Here is a 19,240-nt window from a genome sequence, read left to right as displayed (position 1 = left end):
GGACAATGCAGGTTTCTTGTATTTAAAGAAGTGGTTGCAGCATATCAGCAAATTAGTTACATTCCTGCGAAAAAAAAAAAAATTCTATCATGAAAATTTTGCAGGCTTTTGATCAAATTCATTTAACCATGGAAGATCAAGTTGTTGCATGTGGTGTGGCTTTGCTTCACTTATCCAATATGTCCATATGTCTGAAATATTCTGAAGCAACAATACTGTTTTGTATTGTCCTTATAGATGTGAGAGATGTGTTTTTTTTAAGAAATGCACATCAGCATCAGTAACTTACTTTTTAAAATGTATGTCCATGTAAGAAAACATTGTAAATAATTGGAAATTTGGCGACCTCAATAATCAAACCTATGGGTCAGAACCAAGTTCACAATACTGTGTAATCTACTCCTTTCCAGCGGTGGACTTCAACATTCCGATTGCTTGCTGCAGAACAGCATCAGAGCTTATTGACATCCAAAGTATTTGTTTTCCTTCTATTTAAATGGTTAAAGGTTTCTTTTGTGCTCAACAGTAGAAAGAAACTCAAACAAGTTTAAAACAAGTGGAGGATGAGCATGGGCGTTGTTAGGCCTATTTTCTATATTTTTTCTCAGCCCCCCTAAAACTTATACGATTAGCTCATAAACTGTACACTAAATTATCGCCTCAGTCCCCTTTAAATTTGATAAGAAAACGGCAGCAGAATTCAGCTTCTTCCTGTGTTTTGTTTTTCATATGATCAGCAAACCACAGCCGTGGGCAGCGGAAGAACGAGGTGTGTGTTATCATTAAACTGTTATAATATCTGCTTATTTGCAGTTCTTTGATATAGATAACCTTGTATAACTTGTATCTTAATGTCATGGAGGAGCAGTTGGGTTATCTCGGTGTTCACCTCATCAGCACAGCTGTTTCCCCCAGCAAAAAATGTAACTCTTAACAAACATTTCACTAATTTTATTTCAAAATGAACTACCAGTATTAAACACTTTACAGTTCATGTGCCATTAACTGTACCATTCAGTCTTGCACAGAAAGGATTAAACACAGTGACAGAACCATTTAGAGAATGTACTCGTTTTAACTGTCATTTAATCAGAAAAGTGGCAGTTTATTTATTTAATACATGGAAACAAAAATGCACTTGAATATAGAAAGTGGTTTTACCACAGTAAACAGGTAGGTTGAGCCTAATTGGCTTATTTAGAACTCAAATGGTTATGCCTCTCTACACTGTTAACCCTTACTGTAGATTATGCAGTAAATAACTATAAAATAGCCAGTGTTTTGCTGTATTAAAAGGAAACAGTATTTTACTGTAAAAGGAGCAGGATTTGTTTGAAATTTTGTAGTGCAAAGAATAAATTACAGTAATTTACTTTATGTACCCATTACAGATAGTTACTGTGATAATAAATGGTAAATTACTGCTCAACCATTATTACCCCATGTACTCTGATGCTTTATGTTGCTCTATATATATATATATATATATATATATATATATATATATATATATATATATATATATATATATATATATATATACTGTTCAGTTTCGGTATGTGTATGGTCAGTATTGAGGAGAAAGTGAGACAATGCATTGATGATAAGCTAAATTTCTCTGCAGCCATCTCTGTGTTTTCTTTGGTTCCTTTTATGTTTTTAACATTGAGTATCAGGAGTCAACCAATGTCAATGTCACAGAGCTAATTAAAAGGTAAAGATATCGACGAGATGCATTTATAGGCAAAAATATTCACACAGAGCAACCAAATTATCACAATCATTTTTATAACTTTGTTTACTTTTCTAAAATTAATTTACTTTGCCTAGTTTAGCCAATAGTTAAGCTTTTAAATTGCGCTTTAAGCTGAATATTAGTATTTTGCTAATTAACCAGTAAAAATGTGTTATTTAAAAAATATCTTAAACAGCACGTACATACATGTTTGCAGAGACTCAATGAATTTGTTTGGAAAACTTCAAATGAAGTAGGTAAAAATGGCATTAACAGTATTGTATAAAGACTTTCCTAAATAAATGTATTAATCAGGTTATTTGTTTTTTTTATTATTATTATTATTACTACTACAGGTTTGGAACAACATGAGGATCAGATTATTTATTTATTTATTTATTTTTTTTGCTTTGGATGACGTTTGTATATTTTTTTTGTTTTTATTCAATGATATGTGCATGATTGTGATAAATGTAGGCAATTCCTTTGAAAATATGCTATGTACCAGGGATGTTAAACTCCTGGAGGGCCGCAGCCCAGCAGAACTTAGTTCCAGCCCTGCTTCAACACACTTCCTTTAGATTTAGTTTGATCAGGTGTGTTTAATTAGTATAACTGCACTGTTACTCTGTAGATTGTGCAGTAAATAACTGTAAAATAGCCAGTGTTTTGCTGTAATAAAAGAAAACATTTATTATTTATTAACACATATTATTTTACTGTAAAAGGAGTAGACTTTGTATGAAATTGTGTAGTGCAAAGAATTAATTCCAATAAATTCTCTTATGGTTTATGTTGCTATTTATAGAGACGTGCATTTTAAAGGCAGAAAATAATAATTTAGGCATCACCACACCCTCCCACAGGCTGTCTTTCTTATTCTAAAAACAAAGGTGTTAGAAAGAGTTTTCAGAAAATGCTGGCCCTTTAAGGGAGCCAGGTGTTTGATTTGTTTACTGCTGAGTGTGCTCTATTCTCTGTCCATCAATTCAGATGTAGAGTCTGATATGTTTTAGGCTTTAAATAAGAATCTAAAATGAGTAAGTAAAATGTGTTCAAATGTTTTTGAGGGTTTCTAAAATACGGCTGTGTTTTAAGTTATATTGTTGTTATCTTGAACTGTTGAAAGCTACATTGTTAGCTAGTTAGCCTCTCCTCATATAACTTCTTACATTACTTTTGTTGAAGTATTTATTGGATATTGCATACTGCCATAATGTACAGATGCTAACAGTTGTATGTATCTTTCTGTCAACTGAGCCAAAATTAAATTCCTTCATCTCTGTAAGGTAACATGTGCACATCATCACAGGGAATCACAAAAACATGAGACACATAGCCATCCACACACAAAAGCTCCACTGTCCGGTCCCAGGTTGTGAGTTTGTTGCTACAGTAAGTATTTTTCAGAGCAGTGTTTCCACCTGTGAATTTATATTAGAAACAATAAAAAAGTTTGTTGTCATGAGATAATAACAATAAACGATTGGATCCTTTGGTTTTTCGGTGTTGCCAACTTTATTTGTATTTTTTATAATTACTTTAAACTTTTTATTGAGATTTAACACAGTTTTTAATAATTAAAAACTTAAAAATTTAAAATAATTATGTTGTGTTTTTTGCTGTTCATTTGCTGATCTACCTTCCTGCAGATTTTAGTTGCTATCCATATCAAACACACCTAAACCAATTAATTAGGACCTGAACACCACTTGATAATTACAGGCAGGTGTGTTTGATATGGGTAGCAACTGAAATCTGCAGGAAGGTAGATATCCAGGAACAGGATTGAGCACCCCTGCTATATACCATGGGGGTCAAACTCCAAGTTCCTGGAGAACTGCAGGGCAGCAGAGTTTAGTACCCACCCTGCTTCAACATTACCTGTAGATTTCTAACAAGCCTTAATTAGTTTAATCAGGTGTGTTTAATTAGAATTACAGCTTAAAGTCCCGGTCACACAGCACTTTTCTCCCTATAGACTTCCATTCATACGCATGTGAGTACTGCTGACCTGGAATGATAGCTCATGCAACAAATTTCATAATTCGCAGCATTGGAAAGTTCAAGCTTGGAGAACGCTGACATGCGAAATCACATCATGTGATTGCTTGATACCAATCAAAGATCAAAACATGACCTCTCTGGCTTGCTTTTTCAATCTCTAATTATTTTGTTTAATTCCACTACTTGCTTTGTTTAATTCCACTTCGCAGTGCAGTATGACAGAATTGTGCATGCTCAAACGTTTGTGTGACCGCAGCCTTACTGTGCAGACCTGTAATATGCAAGACAATATTTATATCTGCTGATTTCTTAATTTTGTTATACTTTTTCTGTTATTTATTTGTTTCATGCCAAAACAATAAAATTTGTCTAAAAAATGTTATGCCTTCTATTTTTAAATAACAGCTAAGAATACTGATTAATTTTAGTAACACTACAATAACTATATATGGCATACTATTAATGTGTATGCAGTATAATGCTGTGATTTGTAACACTACAATACAGTAATTAACTGTACACAGTGTGCAGCTAGTTACCACTGCTGCTCTATTACAGTAATTAACTGGCAACACTGTTGCCAGCTACTTACTGTATCGGTTCAGTTACAGTAAATAACTGGCAACACTGTTGCCAGCCACTCACTGTAATGGTTCAGTTACAGTAAATAACTGGCAACACTGTTGCCAGTTACTTACTGTAACCAAACTTTTACAGTGAGTGGCTGGCAACAGTGTTGCCAGTATTCTACTGTAAAAAACCCCGGTAAGGTCTAACAGTGTATGTAATACCTTGAAAAACTATTATACAACCAATATTAAACATTTTATAGTGTAATACTACTTAATTACTACTTTTAAATGTAATATTAAGCTTTATATATAATCGACCCTGGGGATGAGTAATGATGAGAGAATTTTAATTTTTGGGTGAACTATCCCTTTTTTAAAAATGATAAATACGACTGCCACAAGAGGGCGCTGTCAGGCTAGTAGAAAAAAGCACCGTTTAACTGCTAGTAAGTGAACTTTGTGAACTCCTTTCATTCAAAGCTGGATGCCAGTGGAGGAATCTGGATGCTGCCCTGTGGGCCCACCTTTGAAAAAGTGCTTGCTAGGGGCCTCTGTGCAGACAAAAAAGAGAAGAAAGAAACAAAGGGAAAAACCCTTTTGTTTCAGCATACCTTGTCCCTCTCGGGCCTGCATCAGCATTGTGGACATTTGGGTATGTGCTGGACACTCACTGGAAAATCACTATCGTCATCAACTATTGTATGGGGAGCTTTAGCGGGGACTATTGACCAGCAACTGCCCACACAACCCACAGCTCATGCTCTCCGTCTGTGTAAACACACAAGCATTCATTCTTTTTAACATACAAATGCTTAAAAACATGTGTGGCATTTATATTCATGTGAACAGGTACTAGAAGCAAAAACAAAATTCCTGAAAAACAAGCGTCAGTAAAAATAAATGCTTGAAGAGGCAGTTTTTAAAGCATTTTAGTCTCTTTCATCATCCCAGTTACAGTATGTACAACATAAACTCAAGTGGGTTTTTGTGCAACTGCATTTATGGTTTATATTTCAATTCACACTCAATTAATTATTCTAAGAGTTGATATTAGACCACTCAGAAACTTTGAGCCAACAGAGGGAAGTATTGAGCAGCAGGTGGTGAAAGCTATGAGACAAGAATTAATGAATCAGTTACAAACTCACATACACTGTATATATTTAACTTTATTAATCAATGAAATGTAAGTTATGTTGATATATATCAACATGTCTTACATCTCATTGATTATATATATATATATATATATATATATATATATATATATATATATATATATATATATATATATATATATATATATATTTACTTTGCTTATTTTACTTTAGGAAAATACTTTTATTTTGCAAGGAAGTTTGCAAAGTTATAAATGATGTCAAATTTAAATCATATATGTTTTTGATTTAACTTTACATCAATTAATCTTAAAAAAAAAATTATCAAGGGTTTCAAAAATAAATAAGTGAAAGCAGTTAAATTTTTGCTAGGCGACGCAATGGCGCAGTAGGAAGTGCTGTTGCCTCACAGCAAGAAGGTTGCTGGTTTGAGCCTCGGCTGGGTCAGTTGGTGTTTCTGTGTGGAGTTTGCATGTTCTCCCTGTGTTCGTGTGGGTTTCCTCTGGGTGCTCTGGTTTCCCCCACAGTCCAAAAACATGCGGTACAGGTGAATTAGGTAGGCTAAATTGTCCGTAGTGTATGAGTTTGTGTGTGGATGTGTGTATGGATGTTTCCCATAGACGGGTTGCGGCTGGAAGGGCATCTGCTGCGTAAAAACGTACTGGATAAGTTGGCGGTTCATTCCGCTGTGGTGACCCGGATTAACAAAGGGACAAAGCCAAAAAGAAAATGAATGAATGAATTTATGAGCTGAGCTGTTTTAAACATAAATAATAATTAAAAATGTTTATTGGGTTCCAAACCAGCATCTACATTTTGAAACATGTGAAACTGCTTTGCATTTACAGCTTTGCCATTACAGAAATAAATAAAATTTCATTATAAACCATATTGAAATAATAATAATATTAATAACAACAATAATGAAAAAATATAGAAAAATAATAATTATATTAATAACAACAGCAATAATAAATAATATATTTAAGAGACTCATTTTAATTAAGAACATTTTAAAATATGAATGTTTTACTTTATTTTGATTACATAATATACTCCTTCTAACACAAACTTTTACAAAAGTAGAGTATTTATTTATGTTTCCTTGTTATTATTGGTATATAAATACTTTATGTAAAGACCAGCTGATTGTGAGAGAAACAAAATAAAAACGAGGAGACGGGAGATTCAGGTGAGCTCAGTGTCATTTTTTATTAAATATTTAAGGAACAAACAACTACACACTGAAAGACCTAAAAGTCCTGAATACGGCGGATGGAGCCGACAGTAGGATGCATGGCATTCCAGTCAGTGAAGCAGCGATACTCGCCTTTCTCCAACAAGTACTGACGTCCCCTGTAGTTTGGATGCTCAAAGAAAATCCAGGCTCCATCCAAAACATTACAGGAATGGACCTCGCGCTGACGGAAGCGGTCATAGAGAGAGGGCCAGTCCTCACTGCTCTCCATGGTCTGACCCTGGAAGTCAGGCCGCTCATACAGACGGATACGGAAAGAGCCAGTATGCTACAAAGGAGAGAGTTTATTCAAGAACCAACACAAATACAGTTATTATTTTGTAGGACATTTAGAAAGACAAGATGAAGCAAGTTTCATAAGCTTAATGCTAAACTATGTGATTGATATCTGTGCTTTAGATAAATAACACAGCTTTTATGTCCAGATGATCATATCTAAAGGTTCTTAAAATGACACCCATTGGGATAATAGTCAACAAAATACATATTATTCATGTTGTTAGAGAAGATTGTTGCTTAAGCCAAACCATGTTTTGCTGGGAACAATAAAAGTAATTCTAATCTGCTTTATCTAAGTGCCAGTTATGAATGATTGGTGAATGATTAGTGACTTTTGTTTTACTTGAAAAGAGGAATACAAATCACTATCAGCCAAAGCTACAGCTGTGATGCATACACCCATGGATGACTTACATTTCGCACCATACGGCAAGACCTTATAGTGTCATTGTAGCCCATCCAGCGCTGATAATCAGGATATTCTCCCCTAGTTAGGATGTACTGAAAGCCCATGTAGTTTGGACGCTCATACAAAACCCAGGCCCCATTCTCGACTCGGATGGAGTTACAGCGGGTGAAGTGGGACGACAGCTCTGGGCAGTCCAGGCTGCACTCAAAGGAACGTCCCTGAAAGTTTCTGTCCTCATAAAAGACAATCTGTGTGGAAGAAGATGCAGAAACAAAGTTAAACCAAAGAGTAAACAGCAGAGCCAGGTTATGCATGCAAGATATTTCATACTTTTCCCATTCTGTCCATGTTTTTGGCTAATTTCATTCCTGCATTTGAGGTATGCTGTGAATCAAAAGGGCAATGAGCGAGATTTATATGTTTCACATTGAGTTGCTCTGCCAGGCAAATCATTGTTATATGAATGGCTACACCAATTGCATCATCAACAGCTGATACTGCGATTGTTTCTAGACTGTTCCTGCATTAATGCACTGGCCATTGTATGGAATCCTGACCCGTTGTTCCTGCAATGGCTGAGTCTAGAAAATATTTATTGGACTAATTAAATTGTTTTCCAGCTGCCGGTCCTGGCATAGTTCAAGCAGCACTGGCGTCCAGCCACAGGCTCATATTGTATGAGGGATAACGCATCTTTTACAATGAACCCATGCATTTGTGTATGGACAACCCACCCCGAACTCTGGTTTACTGTTGGACAACAAATTGACTTAAAGTTGCAATTAAAATTTAACTCCTTTAATCTGCAAGCCTTTTAGCTTCTGTTAACATTTTTTTCTGTAAAGACTTCTATGAAAACATCAGTAAACTAAGATGGTTTACAAATTGAAAGATTAATAAATAAAAGTTTTCCTGTCGTTTTCAATGGCAAGATTGTGGGTTTAATTTAAATGGAAGGCAAGAACTGATTTTAAAAAATGTGTGCCTTCAATGCAATCTAAGTCACTTTGAATAAAAATTTGTGTGATTTTGAAGCCATAAAGTTGTTTTAAAAAACCATGTACAGAAAATAATTTATTCATAACAACCTCCAATAAATGTTGCATCTACAGTTGAAGTCAGAATTATTAGCCCCTCCTGTTTATTTTTTCCCCAATTTCTGTTTTATGGAGAGAAGATTTTTTTTAACACATTTCTAAACATAATAGTTATAATAACTCATTTCTAATAACTGATTTATTTTATCTTTGCCATGATGACAGTAAATCATATTTTACTAGATATTTTTCAAGACACTTCTATACAGCTTAAAGTGACATTTATAGCCTTAACTAGATTAATTAGGTTAACTAGGCAGGTTAGGGTAATTATGCAAGTTATTGTATAATTTTTGTTTGTTTGTTCTGTAGACTATCTAAAAAAATTTTGCTTAAAGGGACTAATCTGTCAAATCCATAATTATCAAGCTTCAGCCTATGCACCATAAAAAATCCTTACCTCTTCCAATATGGCCTGATACTTCAAAGAACTATCAGTCCAATCTTATGAGGAAGCGTAACTATTTTAAATTTAGTTAGTTTAGTGGCTAATTTGTATGAATTCTTATGAGTTCAGTTTTACGAAAATGTTCGATTTTAAAAATAAGGTGTGGCACCAAACCCCACCCCTAAACCCAACCATTAGTGGGGAATGAGCAAATGAGATTGTACAAAATCATACGAATTAGCCACTAAATCATAAAGTTACGAATTGCTGTAAGATTGTGTTGGAATTATTGATATCTTCACTTCCTCAGCATGTGTAATTTTAACAAAAGACCTCGGAGATGACCTTTAACAATTGACCTTGGAGATGGTGTTCTTTTGCACATAAGCAAAAGACTTTGGCTCTAGATTGAGAACAACCCTGATCAATTTGTGATTTTTATCATCCACAAAACTGCCAGGCACATGTTTCGAAATTGTTCGAATCCTATTTTAGTCATAGACATTCTAATATAAAAAAACAGTTTTAAACAGCTTTTGTAAGACCTGTTTTGGGTTGACCATATTTGCTGTTTAGGTTTAATTCATGTATGAGATAATTGCATTATTTGCAACAGTTCAAGCTGACATCTGTTCCAAAAGCTTAAAACATTGTTCCCTTCTATAGAAATATATGGTGCAGCTTTGGATTTTTAGTAAAGCTTACATTTGTAGATTGTTTTTCAGTTTGTTGTTCAGTCTTGAGGTGTTAATGTGTTCAATATATATATATATATATATATATATATATATGGGCCATGAATATATATTATGAACAGCAGCTAATTATTTTCTTTGCTCTCTATTTCCACCAGGAAATGTCTATACCGAGACCTCTAGAGTGTGCAGCACCACTTAATCAGATCCATGACCTGTGAAGGGATAATGCTGATCATCGGAGGACTTCGAGGCCAACACATACACCTAAAACACAAATATTTTATTCACCATGTAGACATAACATTTTTTTGGAATTGCAGGTTAACTATGTTTATATATGATGTCTGCTCTATACACAACTTCTTAACTTCTGATTTTGCTTGTAATTGTAAAGCTGCTTTGAAACAATAATTATTGTGAAAAGCCCAACAAAAATAATTTGAACTGAATTTAATGAACTGAAGTCAGAAATTGCAAAAAAAAAAAAGTTTTGCACTTGTGTTGTTAGTAGATTTACCTGTCAGTACACATTTTTTATCATGTTTTTTTTTCAGTCTAATATGACAATATAAAATGAGCTGCACTGTGAAATGCTTTTGCATTAATTTGCCATGTAGTTGCCCTGTTTAGCTTACAAAGATGCATGCTATTCACACTGTAAACAGTGCAAGCTACTGTAGCATCAAATATAACGAACAACAAATACCTTATTCATATTTAGTGGAAATACAGTATTATTGAACGATTTGTAAATATACATAATTAAGAATGTCCTGTCATTGGGTAAAAACTGTCCTCTGAAAAAACCTTTTGCACATAAAATAGTTTAATTCATAATTTTTAATTTATGATCAATGGGTGTTTTAGGTTTAATAATCTTTTTGATTTGCATCATGGGATCTTTTGATCTGACCGTTGTAACAATTGTCTGACATAATATATTGTCTAAAAAAATAACCTTTTTGCTTGTTTTATTGATTTACATATATATTTTATTCAATATATTGTTATACATTTTACACAACATAGAGTTGAAATGATATTATCAGAGGTTGATGGAGCAGATAATAAATACTTAATGCAATTAAAAATCAGAAATGTGAGAATGTGGGATAATTTAACATTAGGAAACACTGTGAAAGGTTTGCAGATATGAAGACCCAATTACAGCAATGAATAGAGAACAAAGTGTTTATTGACAAGGCACAGTCATATAACCATGCAATGACAAAGTCCAAACAAGTGCAGGAACACAGGCAACCAGTTAGGCAGGAATGAAACAGCACAGGAAGGAAAGGAAGTCTGAGCAGCATTAGATAGACCCAGGACTTGAAACATGATGATGGAAATAGCAGACAGGCAGGCCACGGAAATCCCAGACTGAGCAGAAAAAAAGATGCAGGAGAGGACTGGAAACAGAACAAAACTAACAAACTAGACAAGACAAAATGCAGACAGTAAACAAACAAAGAGTAAAAAAGGTAAAGTAATATGGCAACACTTTATTTCACAATTTATGCAATTAATTACTGGCTTATTACCTGCCTGTAACTGTGATATTAACATTTTTTGGTAGTAATAATGTATGATCCACCTACTAAGTATTAATAAGCAGCTAACTAACAGTTTACTGAGTTAATAGTCTTAGCATGAGCTGTGACTTGAAATAAAGTGTTACCAAAATAATACTACTAATATAAAATAATAATAAAATTGATTAAATTATATATTTTATAATATAAATCGCAGTTTTCCCAGTGTTGGGTTGCAAATAGAAGGGCATTCTTTGCATAAAACCTATGCTGGATAAGTTGGCGGTTTATTTCGCTGTGGCGACCCCTGATTAATAAAGGGACTAAGCTGAGTAGGAAATGAATGAATGAATTTATATTACAGTAAACATACAGTATTTTCACAAATGTACAGTGGATCATCTGTAAGATTGGTGTGCAGAGATGTGAAGATAAGAATAATTGCTTTTGATTGGCTTTGTTACACTTTGTAATTTCTTATACATTATTATTGGAAAAGTGCTAGAGCTTTTTGTTATTGTTTGTATGATTCCTGTCCGAGTTAACTCTTCATAGGGTTTGGGTTTGAATCCCAGTACTCATTTGAATTCAAATATGAAAAATCTTACTTATAATTGTACAATTTATGTTCAAAAGATGCAGAAACATGTATAAACTCACTAGCTGTCATACACTGCTTTAAAAAAATAAATGTAGCTGTAAACCAGCTTAAATAAAGAAAAACTCAAAGGGAATGCCTCTTCAAATATGTTTATTTTTTAAAGCTTTTCAGTAGTATTAGTGAGCAATTTTCAATTTATCAGTCTGTGGTGATCTGGCGAATAGAGCCCACAGTGGGATGCATGGCCCCCCATTCAGTGTGTCGTCTGTACTCTCCCTTCTCAAGGAAGTACTGACGGCCACGGTAGTTTGCATGCTCGAAGAACACGCACGGAGCTTCATGAACTTTGCAGGAATTGATCTCTCGGCAGAGGAAACGTTCCTGAATGGACGGGGTGCTTTCTGTCACTTCCCATGTTTGTCCATCAAAGTTGGGCCTCTCAAAGAGTTTGAGCTTCAGATCTCCAATTACCTGGAGGAAATAAAAATCACATTACTGTGAAAGGCCTAAGCACACTGTTTACTTTTGAATACCGACTTACTGAGAGTAATTACATGTGGTGCTGCTAGACTTACATGCCTGACTAGACGACAAGATCGGACACAATCGTTGAAGCCAATCCAATGTTGATAATCTGGATATTCTCCTGGACCCAGAATATACTGATAACCCATATAGTTTGGCCGCTCATACAGGACCCAAAAGCCCCCTTTTACCCTTGCAGAATTGCAGCGGCTAAAAAAAGAATGAAGGTCACTTGTGTCTCCCTTGCACTCATAGGATCTTCCCTGGAAGTTCCTGTCTTCGTAGAACACAATCTGAAAAAAACATCACTGGCAGTTAAATGGTGCAAAAACATTGTGTGAGAATGAGGGACAGTAAGGGAGACAGAGGCACTTACACTCTCAGTAGCCATTGTCAGAAATGTTGGATGGCAAACTGTGCTGTAGTCTATTTATACCAGCCCCAAACAAGGGCAGAGGTTGTAAAAAAATTTAATCAGCCAATCAAAAAAAAAAAAAAAAAAAAAATCTAAGCTAATTTTATTGTTCTAAAGCACTGAATCATAGATTCGTTCAACAATAAAATTGTTAGCACCAAGCATCCTAACCTCAGCCAAAGAACCCCAACCTCGGGATTGTACAACATGCCACTACACACTAAACTACACACCATCAGCCTGATTTTGGCACTATTCATTTGACATAAGGGGTATCAGTGGTTTGCAAACAACAACTGTTTGGTCTTAATCATTGACTTTATTTTGTATAGTGCAAGATCTGAGATGCTTTACAATGTCCTGACTGAAAAAAACTAGCATGTTTTTAAAATTTATTTTTGGTCTTTCAAGACCACCTGTTTAAACAGTATCCATAAGGTTTCATCTGTGACAATGACAAATGGGAATACAGAAGCTCTTTCGAACAAAGCTTTGAGACATTGTAAATGAAAAACAAATTATGATTTTGGCAATGATAGGTGGAAAAAAAGTTTCTTCGAGCATTTGCAACACAATACATGCCAGTATAATGTTTCTTTGAAGTTTGCTAATGAGCAGGTCAGCTAGAAATACATTGTTGATGTAATCAATACAATTCAATTGTGAATTTTTGAAGCAATGTCATAGCAATATTATTTTGGATTCCCAAAAGAACCTTTCAGTGAGTACTTTTATCAGTGTGAGGAACATTTTACAACCCAGGCTCATTCTGAAAATGTAACTTCTTTATATACATTTCTAGAGAGCGCCAAATACATCCCAGGAGCTATGTGTGTGTGTGGGGGGGGGGGGGGGGAGTTGGGGGGGGGTGCAGCTGTGTATGCTTTTTCAGATCTCAAATTTTGTGTCATTCGCGCCATTTACTCACGTAAATCCACCAGAGACCGCTGTTGACTGACTAAATGACTAATTGATTGACTGACCCACACTCTTCCTTCCTTAAACCCAACTAATAGTTTTTCCAAAAACACAGATTGACCGGCCCGGTCTCACTTTCCTTGAACGTGCTTAATGTTGGAGCACATCTGATCATTTCTGGAAGCTGATTCCAGCAGCAAGGGGCGTAGTAGCTGAAAGCCGATTCACCCTGCTTTGGAACTCTTGGAATTTGTAGTTTATATGATCCTAAAGATCTGAGTGATCTGTTTGGTTTGTTTTCAGTGAGCATATCTGTAATGTATTGAGGTCCTAGGCCATTAAGTGATTTTTAGACCAGTAATAGTATTTTAAAATCTATTCTGAATGTAACTGGGAGCCAGTGTAAAGACCTGAGGACAGGTGTGATGTGCTCTGATTTCCTGGTTCTGGTCAGAATCCTGGCCTGGGTGAGCTGCAATTGTCTGACTGTCTTTTTGGGAAGGCCAGTGAGGAATCCATTACAGTAATCCACCCTGTTGCTGATAAAAGCATGAACAAGTGTCTCTAATTCTTCACTGGAAACAAAGCATCTAATTCTTGCAATGTTTTTGAGATGTAGTATGCTGATTTACTAACTGCTTTGACATGACTATTGAAACTCAGATCTGACTTCAGGGTCACACCAAGATTCTTGACATTATTTTTTGTTGTTTAACCCTTAGTGCCAAGGTATGCATTTACCTTGAGAACCTTTTCTCTGTTCCCATACATAATGACTTCAGTTTTTTCTTTCTATAACTGAAGAAAGTTTTGGCACATCCAATTGTTAATTTCACCTATGCATTGGTAGAGGGTGTCAATGGGGCTGTAGTCATTAGGCAGTAAGGCTAAGTAGATCTGAGTGTCATCAGCATAGCTGTGGTAGGAAATTTGTTTTTTTTTTCTCATTATTTGGCTCAGAGGAAACAAATAAAGGTTGAACAGGAGAGGTGCCAGAATCAACCCTTGTGGGACTCCATATGTCATGGGTGTCACCTGTACTGACATGCTAACCTCTCCCTTCAAGGTAAGATCTGAACCATTTGGGGACCATCCCAGACAGCCCAACCCAGTTTTCCAGCCTATCCAGAAGTATGCTGTGATTGACAGTGTCAAATGCAACACTGAGATCGCACAGTACCAGCTCTGTTAGTTTGCCTAAATCTGTATTTAGGTGTATATCATTGATTATCTTTATAAGAGCACTCTCTTTACTGTGATGTGCTCTGAAACCAGATTGAAAATAAACAGGCAAACAGTCAAAAGGCAAGCAGCAGACAACGTAAAACAAAACAAAGCAAGGTTTAAACAAGGAAGGCAAGGCAAGGAAAATTTGTATTAATGTTCAAAAAATGGTTCAACAAGACTCAGCACAGATGTGTGTGAGTGCTCTCTTTATAGTCTATGTAATCAGTTCATGAGCGGCTTCAGCTGTGAGTGTTTGCAATCAGACAGGATCTAGGCCAGGTGTGAGTGGTACATGACTAGATCTTATAGTTCTTCTGCTGGCAGATTTTTAGTTTGTTAGCGAACGGTGTGCTTAGGTTGGAACGCTGGTGATCGTGACACCCTTAAAATTAGTTTAAAAGACAAAATTCAGTCATACATATTTCTGGCTACATAATTTGCGGTCGAGGCGATGCAGTGGCGCAGTAGGTAGTGCTGTCGCCTCACAACAAGAAGGTCCCTGGGTCGCTGGTTCGAGCCTCGGCTCAGTTGACGTTTCTGGGTGGAGTTTGCATGTTCTCCCTGCGTTCGTGATGGGTTTCCTCCGGGTGCTCTGGTTTCCCCCACAGTCCAAAGACATGTGGTACAGGTGAATTGGGTTGGCTAAATTGTCCATAGTGTGTGTATGTGTGAATGTGTGTGTGGATGTTTCCCAGAGATGGGTTGCAGCTGGAAGGGCATCCGTTGCGTAAAAACGTGCTGGATTAGTTCATTCCGCTTTGGTGACCCCGGATTAATAAAGAGACTAAGCCAACAAGAAAATGAATGAATGAATAATTTGCTATCTTCAGAAATGTAAATAGGGGTACATTTTCCGAATGAGTCTATGTTGACAATTTAGTAACTCAAAAAGCCTTTGTCAACTTTAAACAACCTTGTAAAATGGAAAGGTTCCATGAATGATGGAATAGTTCTTCATGAAACCATCGAACCCAATTAAAAACCTGTACAGACAGCCCTTTTATTTTACAGCCATTAGAGCTTCACAATTCTTTGACAGTGCCTGGCACTTTTAATATTGTTTGCTAATAACTACACTACAGATATAAAGGGTGCATTTGATCCAAGATGTATCATGTTGTAGTTGGCTCTTTAAAAAAATTGGTGTGGTAAAATTTACTAAATTCTTTGATGTATATATATATTTGATGTATCAGACAGCAAGCATGACACAAGGAAAAAAAAAATTGTAGTTTAGAATTACTATTAAATTAATTAATTAATTAACATTTTTAGATTCTTTTAGCAACTAAGAATACAATAACACTCAAGTTTCCAGTTTTGGTCACACTTTCATCAGTAAGATGTTCTGCAATTATTACATTATGACCTATTGGCGTAGACTTTTGCAACAGAATCATGGCAATATCTTATTAATTTGGTAACAGCTCCGCCTACTGATCAAAAGTAACTGTACTGTAAACATTTCTCCTTGACATTTAAATCATTCAAATCTTTTGTAATTGCAAGACAAGACAGCTGTCTTTAAAACATATTCACTGCTGACTCTAAACTTAACTAGTAATTTGCAGAATCTTAGATTCAGGTCTGAGCTGCTAAGTTAAAAACACACCTGAAAATTTCAATAAGTTCAATGCAACGCATTTATATTTGCATAAAATCTAAGCAAACATAGTTTCACATTATGCTGAAAATATGTTACTGAAATAGCATGCTTCTCAAAAAAGGACAAATAGTGTTAAGGGTGCAGTAAAAAATGTCATCATTACTTTCATCTGCATGTTTATACTGTATGTAAATACTTTTCGCACACTGTACAAGTGGAAGTGTTGAAATAGCTATAGTTATGAACAAAAGAAATATATAAAACATATACATATACTATACCTGCAGCTGTCTATTGTTAGAAAAATAAATTCTCATATGTAATTAATTTCACAACTGCTATATTGTTAACATGGTCACACTTTACAATAAGGTTCATTTGTTAATGTTAATTAATGCATTTACTAAGATGAACAAACAATGAACAATACTATACATTTACTACTGTATTTGTTCATGTTAGTTAACGTTAGTTAATAAAAATACAGTAGTTCATTGTTAGTTCATGTTAACTCATGGTGCATTAACTAATGTTAACAAGCATGGACTTAAATGTTAATAATGCATTAGTAAATGTTCAATTTTGCTTAATAAATGAAGTACATGTGTTGTTAATGATTAGTTTATGTTAGTAAATCCATTAACTAATGAACCTTATTGTAAAGTGTTACTGTGAACATAATAAACAGAGCAAACAGGCTAAAAAATGAAAGGGGAGCATCTAATGATAGTCTTGTATCTAAAATGTATGTGATAAAATAAATAACTATTATTTTAATTAATTAGAACACTTTTGTTACTTTAAGGAATTCGTTTGACTTTGTAACACCTGCCTGATCTGATATCTGTGCTCTTTCACTCACCCACTCACTCACTCACCCACTCTCTCTTTCTGTTTGTCTTTCATTCTGTTTGTTTCATGTAGGCTGTGATAGCACAATTTAAATTAACAAAAATCACAGACCTGCTTGATCATCAGGTTCCAGGGTATTTGAATGACAAAAACCATTATCAGCCTATAAAGTATAAAAGGCAACGGTCAGACAGACAGCAACTGGACAGAATCCCACGAGGACTAGCAAACATGGGCAAGGTATGTATTGAGTTTATTTACAAATAAGTTTTAGATTATGTTCAATATTAAGCTCTAATTACACAAGTAATGCAAACAAAAAGTAATAAAAATCTTTTCTTGGTAGATCATCTTCTACGAGGACAGGAACTTCCAGGGTCGCTCCTATGAGTGCAGCACTGACTGCGCTGATATGTCTACCTACCTCAGCCGCTGCAACTCCTGCAGAGTGGAGAGTGGCTGCTTTGTGGTCTATGATCGTCCTAACTTCATGGGAAACCAGTTCTTTATGAGGAGGGGCGAGTATGCTGACTACATGCGCATGGGAATGAGTGACGGCATCAGGTCCTGTCGTGTTGTACCTCAGGTAACAAGAAAAAAGTCTAACTTGTAATAGTCATACAGTATAACTGAGTGCATTTTGAATCAATATTTCTTTTCATCTTACAGTACAGGGGACCCTACAGAATGAGGATCTACGAGAGGGATAACTTTGGAGGACAGATGTACGAGCTGACAGATGACTGCGATTCCTTCATGGACCGTTACCGCATCTCTGACTGTCAGTCCTGTCATGTGATGGACGGCCACTGGCTCATGTATGAGCAGCCTCACTACAGAGGCAGGATGATTTACTTCAGGCCCGGAGAGTACAGGAGCTTCAGGGATATGGGATACAGCAATGTCAGATTCAGCTCAGTTAGAAGAATTGTGGACCTGTGTTAAATTCACAGTCTGAAAGCATAAATGATAATATAAGCAAAGCAATAAAATTCTCAACATGCATTTATTTTTTGTCTGTCGTTTTGCAATATTTTCATCAATTTATTATCTGTCAGCATATGCAAACTAATGAAAAACTTAAAACAAAGTTAGAATGAATTTGATATATCCATAATGATCCCAATTATTAATATCTAGATTATAAAAATACATCCGATATGCCCATCTTAGCGAAATCAAATGTTTATTATATAATGTTTAGCAAATCATTGTTTGCTGTTAAAATACCAATTTAATCAATCATTACACATTAAAACACATTTATTAAAATGTATACATTAATAATTCTGGCTAAATTTCAACTGACCATAGCACAAAACAAGATTTGAAATTAATACTTGCCTTATCCTTGTGAGTAGCACTCACATTTGACGTAAAGGCCATATAAAGTATCTTTCTTGAAAAAACACTAAAGGCCACAGTATACTTCAAACAAAATCCAAAAACAAATGACGTCATTTACAACTAAATCTGGCAGAACCAAAGTTCTTTTTGAGTGTTTTAGCAGTTCACCAAACCAAATTTGGGGGAGTTCATTCTGGCTCATAAACACCTTAGAGTTGCCATTGGTCTTTAGCCAATAAGCAGTCAGTGGGTGTGTTCTAGAACTCCACCTACTTTGACATGTGATTTGTTCCCCTTGATTTGTATCTCATTCCACTTGGGTCAGATAAGAGAACAAAATAAAGCAACAACACTAGCCATATAAATGTTGAGTAGCAGAATTGTACAGATGTGTCCGCACCTGTGCAATCACTTACAGAGAGATTTTAAAGACCACCGTCCAAAGACATGTGCTATAGGTGAATTGAATAAGCTAAATTGGCCCTAGTGTATGTGTGTGAAAGAGTGTGTATGGGTGTTTTCCAGTGTTTGGTTACGGCTGGAAGGGCATCCGCTACATAAAAAGTATATGCTGGATAAGTGGGCAGTTTATTCCACTGTGGCGACCCCTTATTAATAAAGGCACCTAGCTGAAAAGAAAATGAATGAATGAATAA

General features: G+C 35.4%; 3 protein-coding genes and 1 long non-coding RNA gene across 5 annotated transcripts in view; 2 read left to right on the top strand and 2 right to left on the bottom strand.

The window, feature by feature from the left end:
- The window catches only part of LOC147842349 (uncharacterized), a 736,864-nt gene that overhangs the window by 122,165 nt on the left and 595,459 nt on the right, over window positions 1-19,240 (top strand). The window lies entirely within an intron of this gene.
- crygs3 (crystallin, gamma S3) lies at window positions 6,620-7,757 on the bottom strand. Its single transcript, NM_001012390.1, has 3 exons — window positions 7,709-7,757; window positions 7,384-7,626; window positions 6,620-6,958 (listed from the first exon to the last, which is right to left on the bottom strand). The coding sequence occupies exons 1-3, from the start codon at window positions 7,742-7,744 to the stop codon at window positions 6,686-6,688; spliced, it is 552 nt and encodes a 183-aa protein (NP_001012390.1). The 5' UTR covers window positions 7,745-7,757; the 3' UTR covers window positions 6,620-6,685.
- On the top strand, window positions 10,918-18,246 carry crygm3 (crystallin, gamma M3). 2 transcript variants are annotated; one of them, XM_087266389.1, is made up of 4 exons: window positions 10,918-11,042; window positions 17,310-17,477; window positions 17,584-17,823; window positions 17,907-18,246. In XM_087266389.1, the coding sequence occupies exons 1-4, from the start codon at window positions 11,010-11,012 to the stop codon at window positions 18,180-18,182; spliced, it is 717 nt and encodes a 238-aa protein (XP_087122515.1). In that variant the 5' UTR covers window positions 10,918-11,009; the 3' UTR covers window positions 18,183-18,246. The 2 variants fall into 2 exon arrangements, with proteins under 2 accessions (XP_087122515.1, NP_001007787.1); NM_001007786.1 differs by lacking the exon at window positions 10,918-11,042 and having other exon boundaries at window positions 17,446-17,477; window positions 17,907-18,242.
- crygs4 (crystallin, gamma S4) lies at window positions 11,828-12,613 on the bottom strand. Its single transcript, NM_001013275.1, has 3 exons — window positions 12,596-12,613; window positions 12,270-12,512; window positions 11,828-12,165 (listed from the first exon to the last, which is right to left on the bottom strand). Exons 1-3 carry the CDS (start codon window positions 12,608-12,610, stop codon window positions 11,893-11,895), a joined length of 531 nt encoding a protein of 176 aa, NP_001013293.1. The 5' UTR covers window positions 12,611-12,613; the 3' UTR covers window positions 11,828-11,892.

This window comes from Danio rerio, chromosome 9 (assembly GCF_052040795.2).
Source record: "Danio rerio strain M-AB ecotype USA chromosome 9, GRCz13ab, whole genome shotgun sequence".
NCBI classification, from domain to species: Eukaryota; Metazoa; Chordata; class Actinopteri; order Cypriniformes; family Danionidae; genus Danio; species Danio rerio.
The sequence above is the reverse complement of the archived record's forward strand: the minus strand, read 5'-3'. Positions and strand labels throughout refer to the sequence as shown.